At 39.1% G+C, this 17,643-nt stretch overlaps 1 protein-coding gene across 2 annotated transcripts in view; it reads right to left on the bottom strand.

Annotated features, from left to right (window-relative positions):
• Nucleotides 1-17,643, bottom strand: part of IPMK (inositol polyphosphate multikinase) — a 77,438-nt gene that overhangs the window by 46,224 nt on the left and 13,571 nt on the right. Inside the window, exon 2 of one of the 2 annotated variants that reach the window (XM_017889901.1) lies at nt 5,316-5,410. In XM_017889901.1, the coding sequence (XP_017745390.1) occupies nt 5,316-5,410 (95 nt within the window). The remainder of the gene's footprint in view (nt 1-5,315; nt 5,411-17,643) is intronic. The other variant, XM_017889902.1, reaches the window with a different exon arrangement.

Below are 17,643 nucleotides of genomic sequence, written 5' to 3'. Positions count from 1 at the left end.
GTAGTATAAAATATAACAAATATTTTCTTAAATGCACAGCTGAGCTCTCAAGGAAAAAAAAGGGAATTCTTCTTAGTTTTGCATGCCTATGAAACAAAAGTGTTAACACAAGCAGTGATGTTTGGGCTTCACAGAGGTTCACTCAAGACCTGAACCAAAGGATCTCAGAACTCAGGGATGAGGCAGAGCTGAGGACAGAGTTACTATACTGAAACATGGAGACTACATAAAATTCTAAATCCTGAAAAATAAAAATCTTGGCTTCCTTTTGCCTTCCCTAACCATTGAACTCCAAGAATGCTGGCAGCTAAGCTTACAGAGAAAAACAGAGAAGCAGCAAATAAACAATATTAGGAATGAGAAGGGACTCTCAACTGATAGAACAGAATTTTTTTTTAGTACTAGGAAAAGCTTTGTCAAGAGGGCAATTTGTATTAAAAAAGCAATCTAGGCCAGGCGCGGCGGCTAACGCCTGTAATGCCAGCACTTTGGGAGGCTGAGGTAGGTGGATAACCTGAGGTCAGGAGTTCCAGACCAGCCTGGCCAACATGGCAAAACCCCCATCTCTACCAAAAATACAAAAATTAGCCAGGCATGGTGGCATGCACTTGTAATCCCAGCTACTCAGGAAGCTGAGGCAGGAGAATCACTTGAACCCAGGAGGTGGAGGTTGCAATGAGCAGAGATCACGCCACTGGACTGCAGCCTGGGCAATAGCAAGACCATCTCTCAAAAGAAAAAAAGTAATCTAAATATATTGTACTATCACACTAACAAATAAAAATCTGAAGAACTTTAAGAAACTGAATCACTGGTTAAAAATATATCCCTTCCCAGGAAAAAATGAAAGAAAGAAAGCACAAAAAAGAGGAAAGAAAGAAAAAGAAAGAGGGGGACATGCCAAGATGGCCGAATAGAAACAGCTCCAGTAGCAGCTCCCAGCGTGATCCATGCTTGCCTCACCAGGGAAGCACAGGGGGTCGGGGGATTTCCCTTTCCTAGCCAAGGGAAGCCGTGACAGACTACCTGGAAAAACGGGACACTGCTGCCAAATACTGCACTTTTCCCAAGGTCTTAACAACCGGCAGGTAAGGAGATTCTCTCCCATGCATGGCTCGCTGGGTCCCATGCCAATGGAGCCTTGCTCACTGCTAGCACAGCAGTCTGAGATCGAACTGTGAGGCGGCAGCCTGGCTGGGGGAGGGGAGACCACCATTACTGAGGCTTGAGTAGGTAAACAAAGAAGCTGGGAAGCTTGAAGGGGTGGAGGCCACCACAGCTCAACAAGGCCTAACGCCTCTAGACTCCAACTCTGTGGGTAGGGCATAGCTGAACAAAAGGCAGCAGACAACTTCTGCAGACTTAAACATCCCTGTCTGATAGCTCTGAAGAGAGCAGTGGTTCTCCAAGCATGGCGTTTGAGCTCTGAGAATAGACAGACTGCCTCCTCAAGTGTGTTCCTGACCCCCATATACCCTAACTGGGAGACACATCCCAGTAGGGGCCAACAGACAGCTCATATAGGCGGCTGCTCCTCTGGGACAAAGCTTCCAGAGGAAGGATCAGGCAGCAGTATTTGCTGTTGTGCAGCATTTGCTGTTCTGCAGCCTCCACTGGTGATACCCAGGCAAACAGGGTCTTGAGTGGACCTCCAGCAAACTCCAACATACCTAGAGCTGAGGGACCTGACTGTTAGAAGGAAAACTAACAAACAGAAAGGAATAGCATCAACATCAACAAAAACTTCATCTACACCAAAATCCCATGTGTAGGTCACCAACATCAAGGACAAAAGGTAGATAAAACCACAAAGATGGGGAGAAACGAGAGCAGAAAAGCTGAAAATTAAAAAATCAGAGTGTCTCTTCTCCTCCAAAGGATCACATCTCCTTGCCAGCAATGGAACAAAGCTGGACGGAGAATGACTTTGACGAGTTGACAGAAGTAGACGTCACAAGATCGGTAATAACACACTTCTCTGAGCTAAAGGAGGATATTCAAACCCATCATAAGGAAGCTAAAAACCTTGAAAAAATATTAGACGAGTGGCTAACTAGAATAAACAGTGTAGAGAAGTCCTTAAATGACCTGATGGAGCTCAAAACCATGGCAAGAGAACTTTGTGATGCATGCACAAGCTTCAATAGCCAATTCGATCAAGTGGAAGAAAGGGTATCAGTGATTGAAGATCAAATTAATGAAATAAAGTGAGAAGACAAGGTTAGAGAAAAAAGAGTAAAAGAAATGAACAAAGCCTCCAAGAAACATGGGACTATGTGAAAAGACCAAATCTACGTTTGATTGGTGTACCTGGAAGCAATGGGGAGAATGGAACCAAGTTAGAAAACACTCTTCAAGATATTATCCAGGAGAACTTCCCCAACCTAGTGAAGCAGGCCAACATTCAAATTCAGGAAATACAGAGAACGCCACAAAGATACTTCTCGAGAAGAGCAACTCCAAGACACGTAGTAGTCCGATTCACCAAGGTTGAAATGAAGGAAAAAGTGTTAAGGGCAGCCAGAGAGAAAGGTTGCATTACCCACAAAGGGAAGCCCATCAGACTAACAGTGGATCTCTTGGCAGAAACCCTAAAGCCAGAAGAGAGTGGGGGCCAATATTCAACATTCTTAAAGAAAAGAATTTTCAACCCAGAATTTCATATCCAGCCAAACTAAGCTTCATAAGTGGAGGAGAAATAGAATCCTTTAGACAAGTAAACGCTGAGAGACTTTGTCACCACCAGGCCTGCCTTACAAAAGCTCCTGAAGTAAGCACTAAACCTGTAAAGAAACAACCAGTACCACCACTGCAAAAACACGCCAAATTGTACAGACCACTGATGTTATGAAAAAACTGCATCAATTAACGGGCAAAATAACCAGCTAACATCGTAAAGACAGGATCAAATTCACACTTAAAAATATTAAACTTAAATGTAAATGGGCTAAATGCTCCAATTAAAAGACACAGACTGGAAAATTGGACAAAAAAAATCAAAACCCATTGGTGTGCTGTATTCAGGAGACCCATCTCATGTGCAAAGATGCACATAGGTTCAAAATAAAGGGATGGAGGAAGATCTACCAAGCAAATGGAAAGCAAAAAAAAGCACAGGTTGCAATCCTAGTCTCTGATAAAACAGACTTTAAACCAACAAGGATCAAAAGAGACAAAGAAGTCCATTACACAATAGTAAAGGTATCACTCAATTCAACAAGAGCTAACTATCCTAAATATATATGCACCCAACACAGGAGCACCCAGATTCATAAAGCAAGTCCTGAGAGACCTACAAAGAGACTGAGAATCCCACAAAATAATAATCGGAGACTTTTACACCTGACTGTCAACATTAGACAGATCAACAAGACAGAAGGTTAACAAGGATATCCAGGAATTGAGCTCAGCTCTGCACCAAGCAGACCTAATAGACATCTACAGAACTCTCCACCTCAAATCAACAGAATATACATTCTTCTTAGCACCACATCGCACTTATTCTAAAATTGACCACATAATTGGAAGTAAAGCACTCCTCAGGAAATGTAAAAGAACAGAAATCAAAACAAACTATCTCTCAGACCACAGTGCAATCAAACTAGAACTCAGAATTAAGAAACTTACTCAAAACCACACAACTACATGGAAACTGAACAACTTGCTCCTGAATGACAACTGGGTACATAATGAAATGAAGGCAGAAATAAAGATGTTCTTTGAAAACAATGAGAACAAAGACACACATACCAGAATCTCAGGGACACATTTAAAGCAGTGTGTAGAGGGAAATTTATAGCACTAAATGCCCACAAGGAAAACAGGAAAGATCTAAAATTGACACCCTAATATCACAATTAAAAGAACTATAGAAGCAAGAGCAAACACATTCAAAAGCTAGCAGAAGGCAAAAAATAACTAAGATCAGAGCAGAGCTGAAAGACACAAAAAACCCTTCAAATGATGAATCCAGCAGCTGGTTTTTTGAAAAGATCAACAAAACTGATAGACCGCCAGCAAGACTAATAAAGAAGAAAAGAGAGAAGAATCAAATAGACTCAATAAAAAATGATAAAGAGGATATCACCACCGATCCCACAGAAATACAAACTACCATCAGAGAATACTATAAACAACTCTATGCAAATAAACTACAAAATCTAGAAGAAGTGCATAAATTCCTGGACATATACACCCTGCCAAGACTAAACCAGGAAGAAGTTGAACCTCAGAATAGACCAATAACACAGAACTTTGGGAGGCAGAGGCAGGGGGACTGCCTGAGCCCAGGAGTTCAAGACTAGCCTGGACAACATGGTAAAACCCCATCTCTACAAAAAAAAAACTGTTTTAAAATTAGCCAGGCTTGCTGGCCTGTGCCTGTAGTTCCAGCTACTGTGGGGAGGTTGGGTGGGGTGGGGTGGGGAGATGCTGAGGTGAGAGGATCACCTGAGCTTAAGTGTTTTAGACCAGCCTGGACAACAAAGTGAGGCCCCATCTCTACAAAAAAATACAAAAATTAGCCGGGCTTTGTGGCACACGCCTGCAGTTCCGACTACTTAGGAGGCACAGGCTGAGCTGGGAGAATAGCTTGAGCCTGGGAGGCAGAGGTTGCAATGAATCAAGATCATGCCACTGTACTTCAGCCTGGGCAACAGAGCCAGACTCTATCTCAAAAAAGAAAAAATCAAAACAGAAAAGATGCTATGTATCGTCCCTTTCCCACTCCACCCTTCTCTACCCAAGAGGCTGACTTGAATCAACTGCATCAGTGAGGTTCCTTGCCCTCTTGCCCTTGGAAGACATAAACAAGAGACTGGAGGGTATGAGAACAGTTGAAGTCAGTTATTTACTTTTCTAGCTCCCTCCTTAACAGGTCATGTCTTATCATAAAGTTACCTTCCCTAGGTTCCGGGAATCACTCTCTCCACTTCAGGCCCAGGGATGGTATAACATTATAACATCTCTTGCAGGTTGCCATAAGCTCTAACCCTACCTTTGTAAATATCCCTTTATGAAACCAACAGAGTATATTATTTGTATCTTGACAAAACGTTGCCTCACACAGAGGGTATTTTAATTTCTTTAACCTGAGAAGAAGTATCTACCATTTACACAGAAGAAGAATCTAAGAATTGAAATAGAATATAAAATACTAGACTGCATCACATACAGTAAAGATAAGCACTGCTTTCCATGAAGCTTTTGTTTCCGTTACATACACACAGTGACTATACTGTCAAATATGTGTCTAACTGTGAGTCACCACCAGAAAACTCTGAAAAACACTTTGAAGACAACAAAACAAATCTTACCTCACTTACCATATTATAGAATTCCAGCTCTCTTGGGCCCCTTGGAGGTGGTTGTAACTGTTTCAAAACTGTGCCATCTGGATGTTGTAGTATACCTACAGAACAAAAATCAGAAATTGTTTAATGCTTTAATAATAGTAAACCTTGCTTCATTAAATAGATTTATTCCTGAAGTGACAGGTAAACTACTTCCATTAAACTTAAGGGTTTACTTTTACTTATTTCAGAAATTTTAACATTCAACCAACATGTTTCAGTACTTATTATATGCAAAGCACCAGAACATAAATTCCAAATATCTTCATTTTAGTGTCTCCAACCACTACCTCTTTTGGCACCCTCAGGCTTTATAATGCATAGAACATAAGTGTAAATTTGTATAAAAATACCTCAGTAACAGGCTTTCTATAAGATGTTAATTTATAGTTACAAGAAGCAAGTTAAAAGCAATAGCACAAATTGACCCCACTTTTAAAACCAGAAAAGAACATTTGTGTTAACAGTGGCAATATATGAATTTCCTACTTGGCAATTTTTTACAAGTCTCTGTTGTCTAACAGCAACTAAAACATTTGCTGATTCAAATGCACTGTATACAATTGTATAGATAGTACCAGGGCATCTAGCCAATGGGTAAAGTGAGGGCTGAAATCAGGCAACAAGCCGAGAGCAGGAAGGGGCAACTTTTTATAATCTGTCCAAAGAGGGAGACTTTTTATAAAGTTGCCATATATATACACCAACAATGGTCCTACCCCTATACCATGAAGACACATTCCAAATTTATATGTTAAAATCTTAAATTTTGATGTATTGGGATTTTATAAAATCATGCTAGTCAGAATATCGCTCAAATAAACATATTTAGAATTTTGATAAAATATGCCACTTGAGTTTCCTTTTCTTTTTGGCAAGTGTTAGGAATTTTTTTCTTTCTGTCAGATAGGTAATGTGCTAACACTGCAATAAGATTAGAGTGAGGCATATCTCACGCATAAGCATGAAAACTCAATCATTGTGCTTATGAACTACAAAAGGATCTAGAATTTTTAATAATGCCAAAAAATGCAGAATTCAGCCAACAGAAGCAGAAAGTCTCAAGAGATACAGAAATCAAGTTTTTTTTTTTAATCTTAAGACTTAGAATAGGCCAGGCATGCTGGCTCACACCTGTAATTCCAGCACTTTGGTAGTCCATGGCTGGAAGAGTCTGAGATGAGTCTGGGCAACATAGTAGACCCTGTTTCCACAAAACATTTAAAAAAGAAAATTAACTGGGCATGGTGGCATGTGTCTATCGTCCCACCTACTCAGGAGAATGAGGTGGGAAGATGCCTTGAGCCCAGGAGTTTGAGGCTGCAATTAGCTATGATCAGGCCACTGCACTTCAACCTGGGTGACAGCGCAAGAGCCCTTCTCTAAAAACAATTGTTTAAAATTTTAAAAAGGCCTAGATACAGAATAGAAGGAAGGTAAATATTAATCTTTCTGTATAAGACTGGTTGGTAAACAGTTAAAAGACTTCAAAGAGTAGTCCACTATAACTAAAAATTTCTGAATAATTCTGTTCCTGAAGGTTTGGATGGAGCACAAGAAAGGCCTTTATTCCCATGGTTATAACATTTTCTGTGGAGCTTAAAATGAGTAAAGAAGCTTTGATGAATAGTATTCCAGAGGAAAATAAAAATTGAACTTTCATAAATAAGCAGAGAACCATGACAGCTTCCCTGCCTTGGAGCAAACACCTCAGTCTAGATACAGGTGATCTTCCCATTAGACAAATACATTTTATCAGGCAAGCAGTAATCAGCCAAGCCGTAGACAACTGTGTGGGATAGCAGGATGGATTAGAGACTGTAATAATCCCAACACAAAAAGAAATTGCTTGATCCAATATGTCTCCCATATTACTCACCCTGCAACATAACCCCTCACGTTTGAGAAGATAGAAGGTGGTAATCTTGGCATTCTCTGGGTGAGTGAATTCCAGGATCCAAATAAACCAAGTCAACCAACAGTTTCTCAGCCTGCAACCAAATACCCACCCCCAGCTCAAAAACTGTCAAGATAAAAAATGAGGCACCTTGGAATGGGCTGAGCCAATTAACAGATACACTGAATCTAAGACTGCAGCCTAACACTAGCTCAACTAAACTCAGTCCCTCACCCTAAACACCAGAAAGGGCATGTACTCCATGGGGGATCAAAACAAAACAAAAAATAGTATGCATCACTTCCCACTGTTCTTTAAACAAAATGCCCTAGATTCAAGAAAAAATTATGACACGAGTATATCAGCAAAACATAAAGCACAATCAAGAGAAACATTAACAGGAGATGACATACAGATGACCAAGTCATTGTAATTAGCAAGCAAACATTTTAAAACAAAAAGTATAAATATGCCAAAGAAACTACAGAAAAAGATTAACGTAAATGCTAAAGAGATTAGGTACTTCAGGAGATAAATAAACTATGAAAAAAACTCTTAAAACTGAAAAGGCACAGTATCTGAAATAAAAAATTTAATTAATGGGATTTAATCAACAGATAAGCAATCACAGAAGAGCAAAGAACATTCAGAAAGACCAATACAAAATATCTAAATTAAAGCAAATACAGAAAAGTATCTAAAAAGAAAAAAAAATGTATACAGCATTAGAAACCTGTAAGGTAATACCAAGAGTTTTTAACAAACGTGTAGTTGGGGTACTATAAAAAGAAAAGAGAATGGGCCAGAGAAAAAAATCTGGGCTTTCAAGTTTCCACCTAGGATACAGAAAGCTGGAAGAAGCATTGCTCCCACTTATAATCTACAAAATCATAATTTTTCAGGAAGCCATCAAAGTGTTGAGATAATAACCAACAAACTTGAAATCTAAAGGAAGACATACACCATGAAAAAAAAAAAAAGACAAATGAGAGCGCTGGCTCACCCATGGAGGGGAATGGGAAGGTGGGGTTACCTTACAGGGGGGTTAGAAAAATACAGCTAAAATTTTTAACAAACAGCTAATGGCAAAGTGTAGATTCGAGTGAGGGTATAAAACTCCAAGAAGTTGTAAACACTTGCGACATTTTCTTCCAGGCTGTCAAGAAAAAGACTGGAGAGACGCAGAAAGCCAGAAAAAGTGACCATCAGAGGTACAGCCATGGAGGAAGTGAGGCACCACTACTAAAAAAGACCCTATTCCTCTCTGGATCCAAAAGTCTTAAGTTGTTGAGGTAAGAGCAGCAAATCATGTTGCCCCAAGAAACAGGTGACAAGCCATTGAGGATGGTAGAAGAATAAAGAAAAAATTTCTCCAACCCTGGGAGGGTGAAGGAAGACAGGAAATCATATGCAGTCCTAGCTTTAGAGGTCTCCTACTGCTGGGGGTGAGAAGGAAACTCATGCAAAGGACCTGATGAAGACACAAGGCAGTCTGACTTCTACAGGAAAGAGGGGCAGGATCCCTGAACAAGTCTCATTCCCCAAAACTTAGGATCACAGAGCATACCTAACATTGAAGCTGGGCCAAGACAATAGAGGATACCTCTTCAGTCTAGCACCAGGGTAGCTATCACCAAGTAAAAAATAATAGTAATCTACATTTGCGGGAGGGGCATGAACATAAAGAAAACTGCCTCTGAGGCCTACGTGCACAAAGAAGACCTAAAGCAGAGGGTTAAACAGGAATACTGAGAAAAATCCTCTGGCAAATCAGGTCCACCCTGAACAAAAGATGACACTAGCAGAATTTCAAATCTGTGGTGCACTGACAGTATTTTAGTCAGCCGGAGTTTGCATAACAAAATGCCATAGACTGAGCAGCTTAAACCATAGAAATTTATTTTTCCATATTTCTGAAGGCTAGAAGTCCCAGACCAAGGTGCTGGGAGATTTGGTTCCTAGTATGGGCTCTCTTAGCTTGTAGAAGGTCACCTTCTCACTGTGTTCTCATATGGCAGACAGAGAGCTAACTCTCTAGTGCCTTTTCTTATAATGACACATTCTGTTGGGTCAAGACTTCACCCTTATGACCTCATTTAACCTTACTTACCTCCAGAAAGGTGCAATCTCCAGATATGCTTACATTTCCAGGGGAGGGGGGCTTCAACATATGAATTTTGAAGGACACAAACACTCAGTCCGTAACGGAAACCAATTATAACAACAACATTTAAATTTATCTAAACTCCTCATTAGATTGGTTCAAATCACCAACATTATCAGTCAAGCAGAAGAGGTATATTCATTTCAGTAACAAATACTGTTGCCTTCAGTTTGCTACAGTCCTACCCATGATGCCCACTAGAATTTAATAAAAATTACAACAGATAAAAAAAGCAAGGAAAATAATACTGTCAAGAGATACAGGAAAATACAGACCAGTATCAGAAATGACAGTGATGCTAACATTATCAGACAGGGGAACTTAACCATAATTAATATGTTAAAGCTGTAAGAGAAAAAGTACACAACATGTATGAAAAGACAAGTGCTTCCATCAGACAGGAACTTTAAGAGTTTAATGGAAATAGTAGAAATAAAATACATGGTAACAGACATGAAGCAAGCTTTCTACAGGTTCATCACTAGACTCAAAACAACCAAGGAGAGAATCAGTAAATTTGATGTCAGGTCAATAGAAATTATACAAATTGAAACACAAAGGGAGAAAAAACAAAAAGGAAGGAGAAATCAGAAGAAAGCATCCCAGATCTTTAGAATAATATCAAACAGTATATGATAATGATAACTATCTGATATGTTTTGGTTCTGTGTGCCCACCCAAATCTCATGTTGAATTGTAATCCCCTGTGTTGGGGGAGGGACTTGGTGGGAGGTGACTGGATCATGGGGGCAGATATACCCCTTGCTGTTCTCATGATGGTGAGTTCTCATAAGATCTGGTAGTTTGAAAGTGTGTAGCACTTCCCCCTTCTCTCTCTCTCCCTCCTACTCAGCCATGTAAAGAAGGTGTGGGCTTCCCCTTTGCCTTCCACCACGACTGGTGGAAGTTTCCTGAGGCTTTCCCAGCCATACCGCCTGTACAGTCTGTGGGACTGAGTTAATTAAATCTCTTTTCTTCATAAATTACGTCTCAGGTAGTTCTTCATAGCAGTGTGAAAATGAACTAATACACTATCCTAGGAAAAAAATCTGAGAAAGGCACACCCATGTTGATTATAACATTATTCACAATAGCTGAGAAGTGGAAGCAACTTCTATGTCCATTGACAGATGAATGGGTAAAAAAAAAAAAAAGTTGTATAGGCATACAATAGAATGTCATTCATTATTTTGTATATATACATGCATATGCATTGCAAGTATGGATATGCATTGTATATGCATACAATAGAATGTCACTGCCTTTAAAAAAAAGAAAAATTCTGTCTTATGCTAACGCATGGATGAAACTTAAAGACATTACGCTAAGTGAAATAAACCAGTAACAAAAAGATAAATACTACATGATTACACTTATATGAGATATTTAAAGCAGTTAAAATCTTGGAAAACAGAAAATAGAATGCTAGCTGCCAAGGGCCAGGAAAAGGGAGAAAAAAGGAGTTGTTGTTCAGTGGACATGAGTTTTAAAAGATGAAAAAGTAGGCCAGGCAACGGTGGCTCATGCCTATAATCCCAGCACTTTGGGAAACTGAGGCAGCCAGATCACTTGAGGTCAGCAGTTCGAAACCAGCCTGGCCATCATGGTGGAACCCCGTCTCTACTAAAAACACAAAAATTAGCCAAAGGTGGTGGTGGTGGCACATGCCTGTAAACCCAACTACTCGGGAGGCTGAGGCAGAAGAATCACTTGAATCCAGGAGGCAGAGGTTGCTGTGAGCTGAGATCATGTCACTGCACTCCAGCCTGGGTGACAGAGCAAGAGTCTGTCTCAAAAAAAAAAAAAAGAAGATGAAAAGTCCCAGAGATCTGTTGCACATCAATGTGCACATAATTAAGAGTACTGTACATTTAAAATGGCTAAGGTGGCAAACTGCATGTGCTTTTCACCAAAATTAAAATGTTGTATATTCAGCAGGATTACAAATATTCAAAATAAATGCACGCTAAAATTTCTGTCTGCGGAAGGCACTTTCTAAATATTTGTTTTTTGATACATAACTGTACATACTTATGTGTGTGCACATATATGTATTTTGATATGTGCTTACAATGTGTAATGATCAAATAAGGGCAATCAGCGTATCCATCACCTCAAATGCATAATTTATTTGTGTTGGGAACATTTCAAATATTCTCTTCTAGCTATTTTGAAACATACATTTTTATGAACTATAATCACCCTCTCATGCTATTAAACACTAGAACTTACTCCTTCTAAGTGTATTTTTGCACCCGTTAAACAATCTCTCTTCATTCCTCCCAACAACCTTTCCCAGCTTCTGGCAACCATCATTCTACTCTCTACCACCATGAGATCAATGTTTTTAGCTCCCACATCTGAAGAAGATCATGTGTTATTTGTCTTTCCATGCCTGGTTTATTTCGCTTCATATAATGAGCTCCAATTCCATCCACGTTGCTGCAAATAACAGAATTTCATTCTTTTCTATGGCTGAATAATATTCCATTATGAACCACACTTTCTTTATCTATTCATCTGTTGTGGACACTTAGGTTGATTCCATATGCTGGCTATTGTGAATACAGCTACAGTAAACATGGGAGTACAGATACCTCTTCAACATATTGATTTCTTTTGGATATATATTCACAAGTAGGAATGCTGGATCATATGGCTGATTTATTTTTAGTTTTTTGAGGAATTTCCATACTATTTCCCAAAGTGGCTACACGAATTTACATACCTAACAACTGTGTAGTAGTGTTCTCTTTCTCCACATCCTTGCCAGCATCTGCTGTTCTTTTACTTTAAAAAAAAAAATGTATATGCTGTTACTGTTTTTGAGATAGGGTCTCACTCTGTAACACAGGCTGGAGTGCAGTGGCACAATCATAGCTCACTGCAGCTTCCAACCTCTGGGCTCAAGCAATCCTCCCACCCCAGCCTCCCAGGGCTGGGACTATAGAAATAAGCCACCATGCTCAGTTTGACGTTTTAATAATAACCATTTTAACTAGCATGAGATAATATCTTATTGGTTCTTAGATTTGCATTTCTCTTATGATTAGTGATGTTGAGCACTTTTTCATACCCCAATTGGTCATTTGTATGTCCACTTTTGAGAGATGTCTATTCAGAATCTTTGCCCAGTTTTTATTGGATTATTTTTGCTGTTGAGTTGGTTATTTATATATTCTGCTTATTAATCTGTTCTCACATGGATAGTTTGCAAATATTTTCTCCCATTCTATAAGCTGTCACTCTGTTGATTGTTTCATTTGCAGTGCATAAGCTTTTTGGCTTGATGTAACCCCATTTGTATGTTTGCTTTTGTTGCCTGTACTTCTGAGGTCTTGCCCAGAAAATCTTTGCCCAGACCATTGTCCTAAAGCATTTCTTCAGTATTTTATTCTGGTAGTTTCATGTTTTACATCCAATCCAATCAAATACATATTCATTTTTTATATATGGAAAGGGATAGAGATCTAGTTTCATTTTTCTGCTTATGGATATCCAGTTTTCCCACCCCATTTATTGAAGACACCATTCCTTCCCCAATGTATGTGCTTGGCACCTTTGCCAAAAATCAATTGGCTGGAAATGTGTGAATTTATTTACAGGTTCGCTATTATGTTCCATTAGACTATGTGTCTGTTTTTGTGTCAGTGCCATGGTGTTTTGGACATTAGACCTATGTGGTAAATTTTGAAGCCAGGTAGTATGACACCTCCAGCTTTATTCTTTTTGCTTAGGATTTCTTTGGGTATTTGAGGTCTTTTGTGGTTCCATACAAATTTAGGACAATTTTCTATTTCTCTGACGAATGTCTTTGGTGATTTGATAGGGATTACATTGACTCTGTAGACTGCTTTGGGTAGTATGAACATTTTAATGATATTAATTCTTCCAATCCATAACATATCTTTTCATATTGTGTGTCTTCTTCAATTCTTTCAGCAGTGTTTTATCGTTTTCATTGTAAAGTTATTTCACTTTCTGGTTTAATTTTTTCTGAGGGTTTTTGTTGTTGTTGTTAAGTTGTTGTTGTTAACTATTGTAAATGAGATTGCTTTTTCATATTGTTCACTGCTGATGTGTAGAAATGACGATTTTTGTATGTTGACTTTGTATCTTGCAGCTTTGCTGAATTCTTTCATCAGCTCTAACAGTATTTCGTTGGAGTCTTTAGATTTTTCTAAATATAAGATCATGTTGTCTGCAAACAAGGATAATTTGACTTCCTCCTTTCTTATTTCCTTCTCTTGACTAACTGCTCTGACCAGGACTTCCACTCGTATGTCAAACAGAAGTGGTGAAAATGAGCATCTTTGTCTTCTTCTAAGATCTCAGAAGGGCTTCAGTTTTTCCCAATTCAGTATTATATTAGCTGTGAGTTTTCACAAATGGCCTTTATTTGTTCTGAAGTACGTTCCTTCTACACACAGTTTGGTGAGAGTTTTTATCAGGAAGCGATGTTGAATTTTATTACATCTTTTTCAGCATCTATTGAAATAATTATATAGTTTCTGTTTTTTATTCTGTGAATGTGATGTACCATTTGCCATAGTATGTCAAACCATCCTCAGAAACTTTTCGTCTATTTCACTTCTACTAATTTTGGTTTTGGTTTGTTCTTGCTCTTCTAACTCCTTGAGATGCATCATTAGGTTACTTGAAGTCTTTCTACATTTTGACATCAGTGTTTATTGCTATAAACTTCCCTCAAAGAACTGCTTTTCTTGCATCCCATGTGTTAGTATGCTGTTTCCATTTTCATTTGTCTGAAGGAATATTATAATTTAATTTCTTAATTGACTCCATTCATTGTTCAGGAGCATGTTGTTTAATTTCCATAAATTTGTACCATTTCCATCTTTCCTTCTATTATTGGTTTCTAGGTTTATTCTGTGTGGTCAGAAAGGATAGTTGATATTACTATTTGTTTGTTTGTTTGTTTTGAGATGGAGTCTTGCTCTGTTGCCCAGGCTGGAGTGCAGTGGCACAATCTCGGCTCACTGCAAGCTCTGCCTCCCAGGTTCACGCCATTCTCCTGCCTCAGCCTCCCAAGTAGCTGGGACTATAGGGGCCCGCCACCACCCCCGGCTAATTTTTTGTAGTTTTAGTAGAGATGGGGTTTCACCATGTTAGCCAGGATGGTCTCGATCTCCTGACCTCATGATCTGCCCATCTCGGCCTCCCAAAGTGCTGGGATTACAGGTGTGAGCCACCGTGCCCTGCCCCCAGTTGGTATTATTTTTAAAAATTTGTTAAGACTTGCTTTGGAATCTAACATATGATTTGTCCTGGAGAATGCCACATGCATTATTGAAAAAAATGTATATTCTGCAACTGTTTACTGCAATATTCTGTAAATATCTGTTGGGTCCATTTGGCTTACAGTCCAATTTAACTCTGAAGACTGTTGATTTTTCTATCTGGATCACATGTCCATTGCCAGAAGTGGGGTGTTGAAGTCTCCTACTATTATTCTATTACAGTCAGTTTTTCCCTTTAGGTCCATTAATATGTTTTATATACCTGGGTGCTCCAGTGTTGCATACAAACATATTTACAATGATTATATCCTCTTGCCATACTACTGACTCCTTCACCATTATGTAAGAAAATGGCCTCCTCTGTCCTCTGTAACACTGTTGACAAAGTTTATTTTATCTGATACAACCATAGCTACTGCAGCTCTTTTGGTTTGCATTTGCATGGAATATTTTTCCATCCCTTTACCTTCAATCTGTGCATGTCTTTAAAGGTAAAGTGAGTTTCTTGCAGACAGCATATAGTTGGGTCTTGTTTCATTATGCATTCAGCAACTCTATGTCTTTTAATTGGGGAATTTAATACACTCAAGGTATGATAGGTAAGGGTTTACTTCTGTCATTTTGTTAAGTTGTTTTGTGGTTGTTTTGTAGATCTTTTCTTCCTTTTTCCCACTTAATGTCATAGTTAAGGATTTTTTTCTAGTAGTATGTTCTGATTCTATGCCATTTATTTTTAGTGTCTCTCTTACAGGTTTTTGGTTTGTGGTTACCACGAGGCTTATAAAAAATATTTTGTAGTTACAACAGGTTATTTTAAACTGGTAACAACTCAATGTGGACTGACAAGCATCAAAAACAAACTCTGTATTTTAACACCATATCACCCCCTGTACTTTGACTTTCATGCTTCAATTTATACCTTTTTATATTGCCTCTTAACCAATTGTTGGAGTTACTAAGAGTTTTGTCTTTTAGTCTTCATATTTAAGATATAAGTGGTTTTACTTACCATAACTACAGTATTAGAGTATTCTGAATTTGATTGTTTCACTTTTTTTTTTTTTAAGGTTTACTTTTAGGCTCAGGGGTCCAGGTGCATGTTTGTTCTGTAGGTAATTTGTATGTCACAAAAGTCTGCTGTACAGATTATTTCATCACACAGATAATAAGCATAATACCAAACAGTTGTTCTACTTTTATCCAAGAGTTTTCTTTCTTTCTTTTTTTTTTTTTTTTTTTTGAGATGCAGTCACCTTCTATCACCCAGGCTGCAGTGTAATGGTGCGATCTCAGCTCACTGCAACCTTTGCCTTCTGGGTTCAAGTGATTCTCCTGCCTTGGCTTCCTGAATAGCTGGGATTACAGGCACCCATCACCCGCCCGGGTAATTTTTGTATTTTTAGTAGAGATGGGGTTTCACCATGTTGGCCGGTCATGAGCTGGTCATGTGACCAGGTGAGGCTGGTCACAAACTCCTCACCTCAGGTAATCCACCCACCTCGGCCTCCCAAAGTGCTAGGATTACAGGCATGAGCCACTGTGCCCAGTCTCATCCATGAGTTTTTTTAACTTCAGATGTTTTCTTGTTACATCTTAGCATCCATTTCCTTCAGACTGAAGAACTCCCTCTAGCAGTCTAATATGGTTTGGCTGTGTCCCCACCCAAATCTTACCTTGAATTGTAGTAATCCTCACATGTCAAGGGCAAAGTCAGATGGAGATAATTAAATAACGGGGGTGGTTTCCCCCATACTGTTCTTTTGGTAGTAAGTCTCTGATAGTTTTATAAATGGAAGTTCCCCTGCACAAGCTGTCTTGCCTGCCACTATGTAAGATGTGACTTTGCTCCTCATTCATCTTCTGCCATGATTGCGAGGCCTCCCAAGCCATGTGGGACTGTGAGTCAATTAAATCTCCTTCCTTTATAAATTATCCAGTGTTAGTTATGTCTTTATTAGCAGCGTGAAAACAGACTAATACACAGTTCTTGCAAAACAGGTCTGGCATTGATGAACTCCCTCAACATTTGTTTGTCTGGAAATGTTTTTATCCTTCCTTTGTGTTTGAAAAATAGCTTTACTGGGCCGGGCACAGTAGCTCAAGACTATAATCCTAGCACTTTGGGAGGACAAGGCAGGCAGACTGCCTGAGCTCAGGAGTTTCAGGAGTTCGAGAACAGCCTGGGCAACACAGTGAAACCCTGTCTCTACTAAAATACAAAAAATTAGCTGGGCATGGTGGCATGTGCCTGTAGTCCCAGATACTCAGGAGGCTGAGGCAGGAGAATGCTTGAACCCAGGAGGTGAAGGCTGCAGTGAGCCATCACGCACTGCACTCCAGCCTGAGTGACAGAGTAAAACTCCATCTCCAAAAGAAAAAAGAAAAAGAAAAATAGCTTTACTGGGTACAATATTCTTGGTGGACAATTTCCCTCCCTCTCTCCCTCCCTCCCTTCCTTCAAATATAGCATTCCAGTCTCTCCTGGCCTTCAAGGTTTCTGCTGAGGAATCCATTGAAAGCCATATTGGGGCTCCACTGACGGAGATATGTTTCCTTTCTCTTGATGTTTTTAGTATTTTTTCTTTGTCTTTGATTTTTGCTAATTTGATTATAATGTGCCTTGGGGAATTCCCTCTCTAGGTTGAATTTGAATGGTAATCTCTCAGCTTCCTTTACCTAGATGTTGTCATCTTTCCTCAGATTTTGGAAATTTTCAGTCATTATTTCCTTAAATATGCCTTCTAGGCCTTTTTCACTCTCATCTCCTTTAAAAATTCCAATTATCAGAGGTTGCTTCCCTTATTGATGTCTCATAATTCTTGTAGGCCCTCTTCATTCTTTATTCTTTTCTTTTTGCTCCTCTGTTTAGGTAAATTCATAGCTTCTACCCTCAAGCTCAATAATTCTTTTCTCTGTTTGATCAAGTCTGCTGTCAAAACTTTCTAATGAGTTTTTTCATTCAGTTATGGT

Source organism: Rhinopithecus bieti, unplaced genomic scaffold, assembly GCF_001698545.2.
Source record: "Rhinopithecus bieti isolate Rb0 unplaced genomic scaffold, ASM169854v2 scaffold_18620, whole genome shotgun sequence".
Lineage (NCBI taxonomy): Eukaryota > Metazoa > Chordata > Mammalia > Primates > Cercopithecidae > Rhinopithecus > Rhinopithecus bieti.
The sequence above is the reverse complement of the archived record's forward strand: the minus strand, read 5'-3'. Positions and strand labels throughout refer to the sequence as shown.